Source organism: Bubalus kerabau, chromosome 10 (genome assembly GCF_029407905.1).
Source record: "Bubalus kerabau isolate K-KA32 ecotype Philippines breed swamp buffalo chromosome 10, PCC_UOA_SB_1v2, whole genome shotgun sequence".
Lineage (NCBI taxonomy): Eukaryota > Metazoa > Chordata > Mammalia > Artiodactyla > Bovidae > Bubalus > Bubalus kerabau.
The window spans coordinates 63,596,822-63,611,417 of record NC_073633.1 but is presented as its reverse complement, the minus strand read 5'-3'; the positions used below and the strand labels follow the sequence as shown (position 1 = coordinate 63,611,417).

The 14,596-nt window shown below is 39.9% G+C and overlaps 1 protein-coding gene across 4 annotated transcripts in view; it reads left to right on the top strand.

Annotated features, from left to right (window-relative positions):
• The first annotated feature begins 588 nt into the window (after positions 1-588).
• SCG3 (secretogranin III) overlaps positions 589-14,596 on the top strand; it is a 38,548-nt gene continuing 24,540 nt past the window's right edge. For 2 of the 4 annotated variants that reach the window (XM_055537962.1, XM_055537965.1), the window contains exons 1-7: positions 590-1,580; positions 2,242-2,294; positions 2,794-2,839; positions 2,934-3,149; positions 7,718-7,860; positions 8,922-9,071; positions 12,430-12,607. In XM_055537962.1, the coding sequence (XP_055393937.1) occupies positions 1,490-1,580; positions 2,242-2,294; positions 2,794-2,839; positions 2,934-3,149; positions 7,718-7,860; positions 8,922-9,071; positions 12,430-12,607 (877 nt within the window). In that variant the 5' untranslated portion in view covers positions 590-1,489. Of the gene's footprint in view, positions 1,581-2,241; positions 2,295-2,793; positions 2,840-2,933; positions 3,150-7,717; positions 7,861-8,921; positions 9,072-12,429; positions 12,608-14,596 lie in introns of all 4 variants that reach the window. The other 2 variants (XM_055537964.1, XM_055537963.1) reach the window with 2 other exon arrangements.

Here is a 14,596-nt window from a genome sequence, read left to right as displayed (position 1 = left end):
CTTCAGAATGAGGGAGATTTGTTTGTTAGCTTGCTTGCTTGTTTATTTATTTTTAGGTACTTGAACAACTAACTCGCTCCTTGAAAAGCAGGGATACAGAAATCAAAGGCCTGATTGTGCTGAATTCTTCTCTGTGGTCATTATTCAGACTAGTTCCCAGCATGCCACAGTCCAAAGGAAAGGGTCCAAGATCTGTTTAAAACTCAGAGACTAAACAACTTACTCAGCACCCTGCTCACATTATTAGTGTTGCTTGTATTCATTATTTAAAAGTCTTTTTTTGCTAGCTCCTTTCATGCAATAATCTTAGGCTTCTGGAAATATTCTCAAAATATAGGAAGCACCTCCCTGACCTGGTTATGATGAAAAATGCTTTTCATGACTATCCCATCTCTTCAAGGAACCTTGAAACAACCAAGTTCTTAGACATAATTGAATCCCAGGGAAGAAGTTTACAGAAGTGCAGCTTCCCCCCCCCCCCCCCTTTTCCCCTTTCCTTCTTTGAAGAGGGGTTTCCCATGGTGAGAAAGGGACATTTTTTTTTTTTATCGAAATTGGCTCCTCCTACTGCTCACCTACCCGAGTGTTGAGGATATTCACTCTTAGGGGAACAAGCAATGGGGTGTGTGTGTGTGTGTGTATGTTCTGTTTCAGCATCTAGGAGAGTGACTGTGTTGCAGCAATCTATTTGAAAGAATGTTCCCTAAATATCCCAATTAAAAAGACTCCATAGAGCTGAGACAAGAGCACTAAGAGAGCCCTGGTATGTCAACCCAAATTACAAAAGGCACAGCTTTTCTAAGAATATAAGAATTATATCTGTCTTTTAGGTACAGACGGTGGAATGGAAAGGACTTTTTGGAGAAGATATCCCAGAATAATCTCAAAGCAGAACCCTTTGCCTAAGATTATCTAGCTTTCCTTAACAGGTGCACAGGCAGAGAAGGCACTTGGTCCCTGAGGTAACATTTACTTGGAAGGTTAGGACAATAATGTCCACGACCCTGATTGCAGGATCAGCCCTAGGACTGCGGCACAGAAAATACGCTAGCCCGTCTGTCGTCCCTCCCCCGCTTCCATTCGTGGAGGGAATTGGAGTAGCTTTGGAGTTGCTGACGCCATCCCTTCCCGCCTCTGACTCTCAGAGAGCATGCGCTTCCATCCTCACTTCCTCTCAAGGAGGGAGCGAGAATAAGGCGACGCCCAAGCCGACCCGCTGCCCGCTCTTGTTACAGGAACTTCAGCACCCACGGGACGGACAGCGCTCTCCTCCACCTGGAGGAGACCTGAGTCCCGAGCGCCCAGTGTCTAATTAATCCCTTTACTCCGGAGCCCAGCAGAGCTCCACTAGACGCGGATCCCCGCCACTAGCCCTCCCCGCGCCCACTCTCCTAGCTTTTCCTGTTTTTACTCCTCCTTTTCATTCATAACAAAAGCTACAGCTCCAGGAGCCCGGCGCCAGGCTGTTTCCGAAGCCAAGCGTGGAAGAATGGGTTTCCTTTGGACCGGCACTTGGATTGTGGTATTGATGCTCCACAGCAGCCCAATTCAGGCTTTCCCCAAACCGGCAGGCAGCCAAGGTACGTGGACCCTTTTCTTCCCACCTCCTTTCTATTTTGCTACGGAAGGTAAAGCTTGATATAATGCGCGAGCTGTATATCACCGTGCTTCATTTTCTGATCACATGATATCCACGCACATTGACAAAGAACTCGGTTAGAACTTAGAGCCAGAAGACAGATTTTCCTCACTTTTTAAATGATAGGGCAGTAACATGGGTTGTTTTGAAAAATCTTATTTTGAAATTGGGAGGGGGTGGCTTTTCCACCTATTAAAGTGGTTTCGTTGTTTGTTTTTTTCCCTAGTCATCTTACAACCTTTCTCAGATTTTCTGTTCATAACATGTTCAATGTGTGATAAAAAAGCTTTTAATGTGCCAACAATTCCAATCCAAATTATGCTCTGTCTCCTTGAAAACAGCTGGTAAATCAAGTGTTAGAACTCTGTTAGATTTCTGGTCAGCAAAAAAAAAAAAAGTGTAATTCTATACACTGGGATAATAAGCAAGGCAACGTTGATAATCATTTTTATTGTATAATCTTATAATTTTTGTTAATATATATTTTTGTTTCACAGTCATCCAAAAATATTTCTATTTTCTTTTTTGAAGATTTTTTTTTAATGAGACACATTGTCTTTCGAATACACAATTAAATTTGCATTTGTGTGTGTTTATTCTAGACAAACCCCTACACAATAGAGAATTAAGTGCAGAAAGACCTTTGAATGAGCAGGTAGGTCAGAAGTAAATGTTATTTCATTTTATTTTAGTTATACTATTTAATGTAATCATGCTGTGACCTTTTAGCCATTTTGAATTCACAGACCTCAAAACTTAATAATAAACTGACTGAAATTATGATGGGAAATATAATTTTGGTAATTTCTGTATCCTGACAGTTGAATATAGAGAGTTCTGTATAAAACAAAGAGCTGACTGCATAAAAATCCAGTAAGCTCAACATCACATCCACTCTATTGTAAGATTTCTTAATTTATCAGAGATTTATCTTTTACCAATATCATCAGAGAAGGGAATTAATATTTATAGACTATTTGTTCTTTCTTTTATTTCATTTAATCCTTATGACAATACTTTGAGATAAAAAATATTATTTATATCCTACAAACAATAAAACTAAATCCCACAAGGATTAAATTATTTAGCTATCATATTTGGTAAGTGGTAGAGCAATGATTTAAAACCGGGTCTATCTCCTGTTTGTTTCACAGATTGCTGAAGCAGAAGCAGACAAGATTAAAAAAACGTACCCTCCAGGTAATAAGAAATTAGTTGATGCTAATTTAAATAATGTAGGCTGTGAGAAGCTTAACTAAAATGGATGTGCTGGGCTTGGGGGCTTTTCTTCCAGAAAACAAGCCAGGTGAAAGCAATTATTCCTTTGTTGATAACTTGAACCTGCTAAAGGCCATAACAGAAAAGGAAAAAAATGAGAAAGAAAGACAATCTGTAAAAATTTCCCCAAATGATAATAAATTGAATGTGGAAGATGTTGATTCAACCAAGAATCGAAGACTGATTGATGATTATGATTCTACTAAGAGTGGACTGGACCGTAAATTTCAAGGTAAATGAAGAAAAAGAATGTTTGCTATCTATTTTCTCTAATCTGTAGTTTCCCATTATAGGTAAGAGAAAGTCCTATACTTTGAAAATCTCTCTTACACACTACACACTCACAATCCTTTATTAGTCCATGTCCAAAATTGAGAAAAGGCCCAAACTTCACTGATATCATGCACAATTCCAGCTCCACAGAAGCCCAGGTTTTATTGTCTCTTTAAAGGGTCCTTTGAGTTCATTTTAACATTCTAATTTATTTTAACTATAAATACAAAATATCATAATCCCATATAATTAAATCAACAAAATACCCGACACACACATTCCAAGGTGAAATACTTATTATTCCCTTTCCAGTGTTCTCTTCCTAGCTATAGCCTGTCTCCCTAGGCATTCTAACCTCTCCATGGCTTCAGTTCCCATCTATATCCTGATGTCTCATATCACTAGCCAGACTTCTCTGAACTATAGACCAATAACTGTCTACCAACTTAACATCTTCCCTTTGAAGTCTCAGAAGCACCTCAAACTTAACATGTCCAATGTTAAACTCATAATTTCTGTAAACCTTATAATTTAGCCCTCTTTCCTCTAGGAAAGGCACTACTATACATCCTATTTTTCAAGACAAATCTAGGAGTCAAACCATTATTTTCCTTACCCCTCGCATTCTAATCCATCAGTCTTATCATTTTTACTTCCTATGTGTCATCTCAATTTTTTTCCTCTATTACTAATCACCTGTATCCTTTTCCAAGCTCCAATCATATTTCACTTGAACTACAGCAAAATCTTTTAATGGATCTTCCAGCATTCGCTCTGACCCCCTCCAGCTTATTCATGTAGCAACCAGAGTGATCTATTCAACACACAAATATGAGCGTGTCACTCTTTGGCATAAAACCTGCTAATAGATTCCCATTTCTCAGGATAAAACCCCAAATCCTTAATGTGTCATCTACAGTCTTACCTGGACTGTCTACTTCTCTGGTTTATCCAGCACATGATCTGATAGAAACCTTGTTTCTTTCCAGCATGGCACTGATTGCAGTTTGTAATTTTACATCCCTGAATGTGACTACTTATGATTTATCTTTTTCTCCTAAAATAAACTGAAAACTCCGTGAGAGTAGAAAGACTATAGTCCCAGTGTCTGGAGCTCATGAACTGATAAATGAACAAATGCACAAATAAGGGAATACATGAGGGAATAAATTAAATATTGTACTGAGGCGTTGAGATCTGCCTCAATTCCTCAGTGTGTCTTCCATTCTGAGTACTGGTTCTTAGGAGTGACTATAGATTTCCTTATGTGTCTTAATTCTCTTCCATGGGCCACAAGAGAACTATGCTGATTATCTCTGCCAGAAAACAACTACTAATTAGACTTTTATAGGCTATCATAGCCTGAGGAGAATTGTGTTGTATATGTATGGGGTAGGGGAGATGGTCTATATTTTTATACATTTCATGTTGCGTACTACATGAAAAAGTTTTTTGAATTCTACTTTTTTTAACCTAAAATATTTGGGCTAGCAATAAATGGGTACTGGGTATAGCTGCATGTGAAACAGATTCAACCACTTGGGTTGAGTTGACCATTTAATAAAAATATAAAAATCATCTAATGTTTGTCTGTTTTTTGGTCAGATGGGTTGTGCATGCAGACAGAGGTAGATCTGTTTGTGATCTGATCACTAACTGAGCACCTTATTTTTAACATTGTTCAGCATTTTATTAACATCCCAAATAGATTCTGAACTATCAAATGCTAGGCTGATGGCTCTATGCTTGCCCTAGAGGTCATTTTAAGTCCACTTGAGTATATATAGAAGATTCTTGGAGAGAATGGTTTATGAGTAAATTGTTAATCTTCTCTCATACCCTGGTAATCCTGGAACCAGAAGGTTTGGGACCACCCAGGTGACTAGAGCCTCAGACGTGCAAACTTTCATCCTAGTAGAGAGGCCGAGGGGCCTAACTTCTGCAGGGCACTTTTACACCTTTAGGAAACCTCTGAATGAGCTTGTGCTGGAGAACCCAACAACTCTCCTTCTTGGTGTTTTCTGCAGTATGTGTGAGTTAGGATTTTTCCAAATTTCTTTTAAGAAATATTGCTTTGGGGCTTCTCTGTGCATTCACCAAACAAATATTCATTGAGAAATTACTAATTATCAGACTATGAGCTAGACAGTAAGCTCTGTGTAGTTAGGGACCATGTCTAAACTATTTATCACTGTATTTCCAGTCTCAGCCCCTATTAAGACTTTAATACTAACATATTGAATAAATGAATGTTAAGTGCCATATTAGTTACTGGAAATTCAAACTCAACTGGGAAGATGATGGAACAAGGCCCTTTTATATCCACTTAGAACTGGAGCTGCTTTAAAAAGTTATAAATGTTGAACTCATGTTTGCTTCCCCTCTGAGGTCTATATAGGAGGGTGAAATACCCCTTCATGAGCAGTAGAGAAGTCATTCTGAGTAATTCTTTCCATCGTGGAGGAGCAGGGGAAATCACGGAAGGCAAGGAGCATTGCCCCACAGTTCAGCTATTAACCCCGTCTAGCCAACCTGCACTGGGGGAGATCTGAATTCTTGGCTCCAGAGAATCCAGCAGTGCTGGGAGGAAAGAGGCTACTTCTTTAGCGTTTTGCTAATGTTCTCCCTGTAGCGAATTAAATGAACTTAAAAGCAGCCATCGCAGTTATTTTCCAGCTTCAGCAGGCAATCACTATTCTTCCTTTTTCAGATCCCAAGGGATAAATGAGAAGGGAAATAAATTCTTCTGCCTTTCCCTAGACCTGGGTAGTTTCTGCTACACTTACTCCCCTGAGTCTGACTTGCAACCCACAAATGGACAAATCAGACCTAAGTGACAGTGAATCTCTGCTCTGGAAAAAATGGATGAGGAACCCAATTTTCAGTCAGCCGGGAGGGGAGCTGATTTTACAGGGTTTTCTAAGGGACTTTCTTGCTTGTTAGTCACTCTCATACATAGGACTCAAAGGCCTTGCAGCTTACTGCTTGGCCTGCGATTCAGCAATAATACACTGTCAGAGCACTCCCAGCCCTCCATGGGTAATCACCCTGCTCTCTTTCCTAAGCTTCCTTCCAAACAACACAAAGATGATATTCTGCCTGAGGCTGCATACCCTTCCATCTTTGCAGAGTCTGGAAAAATCTATGAATCCCCATGAGCTACAGAAGAAAAAGATAGAACCAGAATAGAAATATGTACTAGGTTCTTTCTTTGGGTGGATATGTTCAGAATTCTTTGGACAGAATTTGGCTAGGGATTCAATGTCTATTTTCTCTAGAAGATAACTGCAGTTCCTTTATTTCAGGTGCAAATCCACTGTCCATAGTAATACAACCACATTAACTTTTGTATGATACTTGGCAATTTAAAAGGTGCTTTTACATCTTATCTCATTTGGTCCTTAGAATCCCATGAAATACATGCTCTTAATAACTTCCTTTATAGTGGTCCAAGAATATATAAATAACAAGAGAGATTATTGGAGCTAAATTTCTGGTCTTTCCAAGCTGCCTAGAGGTGACAAGAGGAGTTAAGTGTCTTGTAAACTTGCACATATCACTATCCTGTTCCAGGGGGTATAGACTGTTGTTCAATTGCTCAGTTGTGTCCAACTCTTTGCTACCCCATGGCCTGCAGCACTCCAGGCTTCCCTGTCCTTTACTGTCTCCCAGAGTTTGCTCAAACTCATGTCCATTGAGTCAATGATGTAATAAAGATTGGAAAAGACCAGTTGCTTCCTGGGAGTGCTCTGTGGGACCTGGTGCCATTCTTCCTTGCCACCAACCCTACTGTATCCTTCCGTTTCCTCAGGAGGGGCCCTTGCTTTAGTCTGGAGTGGTCCTGCCAAACGTACTCCCAGGAAAGCCAAGCACACATGTCAGCAAGCTTCTCTGGAGAGGTTTCCATAGATTTACATATTGTATTGTGCAAATCTGTTATCACATTTTAAAAGTTTAAATTTCAGGGACATAAAATAAGTTCCTTATTCTCTGGAGAAAGAGTTGTCACATTAAGCTGCCTTACATAAAGGCGCCCTGATACCTGTTCACAAGTGAACAAAATCTTCAGTACATACTCTTTGATTCTGGGTGTGAGGCAGGTTCCCCCTCCCCCAGCCCAGGAATTTGCCTGCAAAGGGAATACATGTGCAGATAATACCAGCCTACTCCTTGTGTGGAAATGGAATATCAAATTATGTAATATATAGAAGAGTGCTTTGAACAATACGGCATATTATCTATTGGTATTTTACTTTTTGTACTATTAGCACTAAAAATGGAGAGGCCTTTTGTGTTGTCTTCAGATCTTCCTTCTATAATTGCATAAGAAGCTTTCAGAATTTCCATTACCATCCTAGATTCTTGAAGTCAAATTTTATTTCAAACCAAGAGTTTACATGGACAAAGCCTCACCTTAAGTATATTCCAAACATACCTGAGTGTACAAGATTCAAATTATAAATCTAATGTAATCCAAGAAATAGGCCTGTGATCACCACAATGTGAAGTTGTGATTGCTCTGTCTAGATGATCCAGACGGCCTTCATCAACTTGATGGCACTCCTTTAACTGCTGAAGACATTGTCCAGAAAATTGCTACCAGGATTTATGAGGAAAACGACAGAGGAGTATTTGACAGGATCGTTTCCAAACTGCTGAATCTTGGCCTAGTAAGTCATATGCATGATAACAAACCAAATTCGTAAAGTTTGGAACATGCTAAGAAGCCAAACCACTTGATTCAAAGAGCCAAATGTCTATAAAGTGTCTACTTTATACCAGTCACCATGAGTTTCGAGGACAAGTAAGACTCCATTCCTTCCCTCTAGGAATTGATGCTTTATCAGAGGCACTAGACAAGTACACACATCCTCATACTACAAGTTGTATAGAACCATCAGCATGATTTAGTATGCCAGAAGGTGGATTATATCCAGTTAAGCAATAAGGAGAAGATTCAGAGGAGGAGGTGTTTGAAGTGAGTTTAGAAGGATGGTTAGGATTTAACCAGCAGAAATGTTTTAAAAATGTGTGAGCTGAGAAAGAAATAAGATGTGCAAAGCCATGCAATGATTGGGAAGCCCTACACAATCTAATCTGACCCTGCCCCTGCCCCATCTTGGTTCCCAGGCACATTAACACAGTCCTGGCAGGCTTTGCTAAGTCACTTCAGTCGTGCCCGACTCTGTACAACCCCATAGACGGCAGCCCACCAGGCTCCCCTGTCCCTGGGATTCTCTAGGCAAGAACACTGGAGTGGGTTGCCATTTCCTTCTCCAATGCATGAAAGTGAAAAGTGAAAGTGAAGTCGCTGAGTTGTGTCAGACTCTTCGTGACCCCATGGACTGCAGCCTACCAGGCTCCTTCATCCATGGGATTTTCCAGGCAAGAGTACTGGAGTGGGGTGCCATTGCCTTATCCATGGCAGGCTTTAGGAGGGCGCTAAATTTGCAGGTTTCAACAGTTGCCTACCATGACCTGCACCTGAGGGTTGAGAAACAACTTGAGGATTGTTTTCTGTGGGTTCCAACAGTAAAGACTGCCTCTTCCCAGGAGTGCTGGGCAGTCACTGTGACAGTCAGTGTGTACTAGGGGCATAAACAAGGGATGTTCAGAAGATGGACCGGAACATTCTCTTGTCTTCTAAAAATATGTGTTCAGCTAAAGAGTTTAGTATTTTTAAACCACAAAAATAGAACTAAGTTATATATATTTTGACTTTTTGTAACAGATTACAGAAAGCCAGGCACACACACTGGAAGATGAAGTTGCAGAGGTTTTACAAAAATTGATCTCTAAGGAAGCCAATAATTATGAAGAGGAACTCAATAAACCAACAAGCAAGACTGAGAGTCAGACTGGGAAAATACCAGAGAAAGTGGTAAGTATATGCAAATACATATGCATCAATTATATATGTGTGTATACACATGTGCATGGATGTGTGTACTTGGATTTGTATATAATTAATACAGTTCAGTTCAGTTTAATACAGTTCAGTTCAGTTCAGTCACTCAGTCGTGTCCGACTCTTTGCGACCCCATGAATCACAACATGCCAGGCCTCTCTGTCCATCACCAGCTCCCGGAGTTCACTCAAACTCACATCCATCGAGTCGGTGATGCCATCCAGCCATCTCATCCTCTGTCGTCCCCTTCTCCTCCTGCCCCCAATCCCTCCCAGAATCAGAGTCTTTTCCAACGAGTCAACTCTTCGCATGAAGTGGCCAAAGTACTGGAGTTTCAGCTTTAGCATCATTCCTTCCAAAGAACACCCAGGGCTGATCTCCTTTAGAATGGACTGGTTGGATCTCCTTGCAGACCAAGGGACTCTCAAGAGTCTTCTCCAACACCACCATTCAAAAGCATCAATTCTTCGGCGCTCAGCTTTCTTCACAGTCCAACTCTCACATCCATACATGACCACTGGAAAAACCATAGCCTTGACTAGACAGACCTTTGTTGGCAAAGTAATGTCTCCGCTTTTGAATATGCTATCTAGGTTGGTCATAAATTTCCTTCCAAGGAGTAAGCGTCTTTTAATTTCATGGCTGCAGTCACCATCTGCAGTGATTTTGGAGCCCCCAAAAATAAAGTCTGACACTGTTTCCACTGTTTCCCCATCTATTTCCCATGAAGTGATGGGACCAGATGCCGTGATCTTCATTTTCTGAATGTTGAGCTTTAAGCCAACTTTTTCACTCTCCGCTTTCACTTTCATCAAGAGGCTTTTTAGTTCCTCTTCACTTTCTGCCACAAGAAATTTCTGCCATAATTAATACAATCCTTGTGTAATTAATACTTTAGCTGGTGCCAAATAAGATTTGGGGTATGTGAAATTTTTAGTCCACTTAAAATATATTTTAATGAAACACCAATGAGTTAAAAGATATAAATGAACTCCGCTTTGAAAATAATGTAAAAAGTCATGTTATATTACATAGTAAAGATTATGTCCTATACCCCAGAGTAAAATAACACATATTATGTGAAATGATTATCTCACATGTAATTCGTATAATCCCAGTGCACTGGATTCAAATGTTTCACAACTCTTGGTATCCAACTTCTGTTCACAGCGGATGTCATCATTTGCCCTCAACACCCTCCCCAATAAAAAAAAAACTGGATTGATTTGATATTTTTCTACACCAGCTTTTTTTAAACTTTTTATTTTGTATCAGGGTATAGCCGATTAACAATGTTGTGATAGTTTCAAGTGGGCAGCAAAGGGACTGCCATACATATACGTGTATCTCTTTTCCCCCAAACTCCACTCCCAGCCAGGCTGCCATGTAACATTGAGCAGAGTTATCTGTGCTATACAGTAGGTGCTTATTGGTTATCCATTTTAAATACAGCAGTCCTCACCAACTTTTTATTCCGCAGAGCTAGTTGCCTCACGCTGCCTCTCCGTCTACCCTGTGCCCTTCCACCTGCTGCTTCCTCCTTCCATTGACTCAGGGGTCTGTGTCATCCTTTACTGAGACTTGTCATCCTGAAATCTTTCATCTCCCTGGACTCCTTACCTCTTCATCTTTTCTTTGGCCTTAGCCAAGCTACTAAAATCATTCACTCCTCCTTGTTCTTTTAAACTTCTAATTTGGAGCCAACCATAGGGGGTATAAGAGAATATCAAACTCCTCACCTCTCCTTTCATTTTCTCCACCAGAGTGCCCACAACCCATGACTCCTCATCCCCTCCAACACCCGATCTCAAATACAAGGAAAAAGTGGCTTATGGACTTATGGTCCTGTTTTAGGGGAGGCTAGAGAACAGAAATTGGTATGAATTGTTCTGTTTTTACTAGGTAGGTTAAAAGCTCTCCTTTGTTCTCCCTACTTCCAATTTCCACCATCTGTCATCTTTTAAAACAGCTTTGGAAGATCCACCTACCATAAAAAAATTTTCTAGACTTATCACATAACTCATGGCTTTCATTTAAGCTCACCAGTCTGAAGTAAAACTGACATAGCAATTTTCTTCCTTCACTCCCATTATGTACTCCTTCCTTCTCATCTCTAAAATGTCCATATGCATTAATGAAAACAAAATTATTCTTCCAATAAATATTTATTGAGATACCACCTATGTACCAAGCACTGGGGTTACAATGCTCATTTAGAAAGGTATAATCCCTGTTTTCATGAAGCTTAAAGTCTAAAGGAAAAGGTAGATGGTCTTCAAATAGTCATGTATTTTAATTGCAACTGTGTTAAATGCTCTGAGAAAAGAAACATGGTTCTGTAAAACCTCATAAAAAAGGAACCTGTCTTGGACTTAGGTTGGGGAGGCTTCCTGGAGGAGGTGACTTGAGCCAAAAACTGAAGTTAGGCATTAACTAAACTGAATAGGAATTAACAAGGGCAGGACTTGTTACTAACTGAATAGGAGTTAACTTGTGAACATGAAAGGCAACAAAGAGAAGGATGTGTGGAGTACCCAAATGACTGAAACCACACAGTGTAGCTACTACATATTTTTAAAAAAGATAATCTTGGCTACAACGTGGAAAATGCAGGGATGGGAATACATTGGAAGGTAGTTGTGTACCAGTTAGAAGGAAAGTAGTTAAGGTAGCTTGGACTAGAGTGGGGCAGTGAAGAAAGAAATGTACAAATTTGGGATAAACTTAGAAAGTGTGGCCAATAAGGCTACTGATGGATCAAATGGAGGGAAATGAAGAGGAAGAGGCAAGCAAAGCTCTTACATTTCTGTCTAGTTCACTAAGTGGAGAATGGATCATTAGGATAGGGAACATTGTCTACACATCAGGTCTGGGAAAAAATCCTGTGTACCCTCCCAGACAGGCTTTAAAGTGTCACCCAGAAATCCCTAAGGTATGACGTTCTGCTAGTATCAGACATTGTGACAGGCTTTCCTGTATCTTGGCACCATCCCTCTTGGTAGACTCTAAAACTCAAAGTTCCTTTCCTTAGTGAAAGGCAATTTTATGAAAAAACACTCATGAGTATTGGTGAAGGGAAACCTGGCCAGAACAGGAACCTGCCTATTCTCCCTGGAGCAGGATTCAGGGTCTTCAGGTAAAGCACCTGTCTCGAAATCTCAATGCCCTTCCCATGTGACTTGATGCCCACATGCCTGGAAAAGAGTTTGATCTTGTGAAGGAAGAGGTGTTCATGCACTTTAAAATTCAAGAGCATCACAGACGAGTGTCCATTAGTTCTAACAAAATGTTTATTTTGTACTGATTTCCGCCCCCCTCCCCCCAACTGGAGACTCCAATGGCAGCAATTCAAGATGCTTTTACTAATGGAGAAAATGATGAAACAGTATCTAACACCTTAACCTTGACAAATGGCTTGGAAAGGAGAACTAAAACCTACAGTGAAGACAACTTTGAGGAACTCCAGTATTTCCCAAACTTCTATGCACTACTGAAAAGTATTGATTCAGGTAAACATTTTTTTCTGATCATGTGAAACAGAAACAGTAATTCCAGGAAATGTGTGGGTGGGTTTTTTTTCTTCCTGTTTTCAGTTTCTAAATTCAACCATCAATGACATATATTACAGCCTCGGGGAAAATGGTTCTCATTGATTTTTTTCAAAAGAAGTGTACTAGTCATGGAAATATTTAGGAAAGGATAATCAGGAAAGGTGGGATTTCTGGATAATTTAATCTTCATGTTAACAGAGGGTTCATTTATTTGTTCAATAAACAGGTATTGAACACATGTTGTGTTCCTGGTATTGGAGAGAACCTTGTACCCATGTAGGGATGAATCAGAGAGCATTCCTGGCCGGACCCAGTTCAGCCAAAGATTTTATTACAAACCTCTTTAAGGTTTTATTTTCCTCCTTCAGTAGAACAGTGTATGGAACATAATTTATCATTTTTAAATGATATAGAATTTTGCTTTTTAAGTATTTTCAACTTGTCTTCAAATGAATTGAAGTGAACTAAACATTGGACTAATGAAGGTCAGGAGCTCAAAACACACTTGGGAAATGATTTGCTTTTCTGAAAAATGAAATCCTTAATGTAGTGTTCTCTTTTCTAAGTGCACCAAAATGAGTTGACTGAAGATTTCAGTTCATGTTTATTTTTGGTTAATCTGAAAGGAGGATAATAATGTGCCAATTCTCTGTTGTTGTTATTATCTAGATAGATGCCCTGTACTGACTTATGGCTTTTCTTCCTCCTGTTTAAAGATTCATCCCCAGACTGAACATTTGTAATAAAGATTTCTGTAATTGTAACGTATTTTCCCAAGGAGTGACCTTAGAGTGAGCTTTCATTTCTGGAGAACATCCTTTTGTCCTTCAGTCCCAGACATTGACCAGATGGCACCCAGCCCCCCTGCTGGTGTCTGCAGGGCTTATGCATCTTGAGGGTCCATTCTGAGCCATCCTGCCCTATTGGTTGGCAGATACCCAGCTCAGAACCTCTGTCATCTTGGTGAGTCACTTCTTGTCAGTGAAGTGCATCAGCATGATACTAAATATTTTTATGGATATGACCTTGAGAAAATAATGTGACTGCTGAAGTTGTCATTCACCTGCACTTCCCAGGACTTCTCTCCTCCATCTCTTCTCCCACCTTCCTCTCTCCCAAGTTTGTGACTTTTATATGGTATTTTTCGGATTCCATCATATGGAATATTTTTTATTTTATGTGCTTTAATCTTTTCAGTTTCCTTGACCCCATTCCTTCTTGCCTTTCTTTTTATAAACTTTTAATTTAAATACTTATACTGAGGGCTTTGATACTACCCATCTTTTTCACTCAAGGTCTGAACCAATTGAGAAATAATTAAACAGAAAATGAAAGTATCTTCAATACTGATACAGACTAGGTTGTAGAACGTAGCTTAGTGTGAGAACCAGCAGTGGGCTTGCCTATTCCCTGCCCCTCAGTCTACCTCTCAGAACAGCTCTAGTCCTAGAATAGTTGGAGTTTATAAACCAGGCCTGTTCTCCAGGTCCCTGCCTTCCACTGTTGCAAAGCAGTGGAAAGAAGATTCCAAATGCCCATCAGTCAAGAAATGTAGACTGATGGTTGTTGGCTACCAGCCCCATCTGTGAGAAGGCTGAAAAGGTGGGGGGAAAGACTGGAAGAAGTATGTAGAGAAACTCCTTCATGGCAGCAAAAAGAGTAGGGAAGCTGTCCTCTAGCAACATTGGTTTTTTCTTCTTCAAAAATGGAAATAGATTTTTCCCCCCAATTGTAGAATTAATGCAGCCACTGAACTACTATGGAATCACTGGTCACCTTGTTCTATCAAGATACAGAACAATATGTCAAATATGAAGTTTCCAAGAAACTGTTAACAGTGGTTAATCTATAGGAAGTTAATCTATAGTGGTTTTGCCCATAGGAAGTAAGCATTGGGGGGAGGGGGAAGAAGAGAATATTGTGTTCACTTTTTATTTCTGTACCATT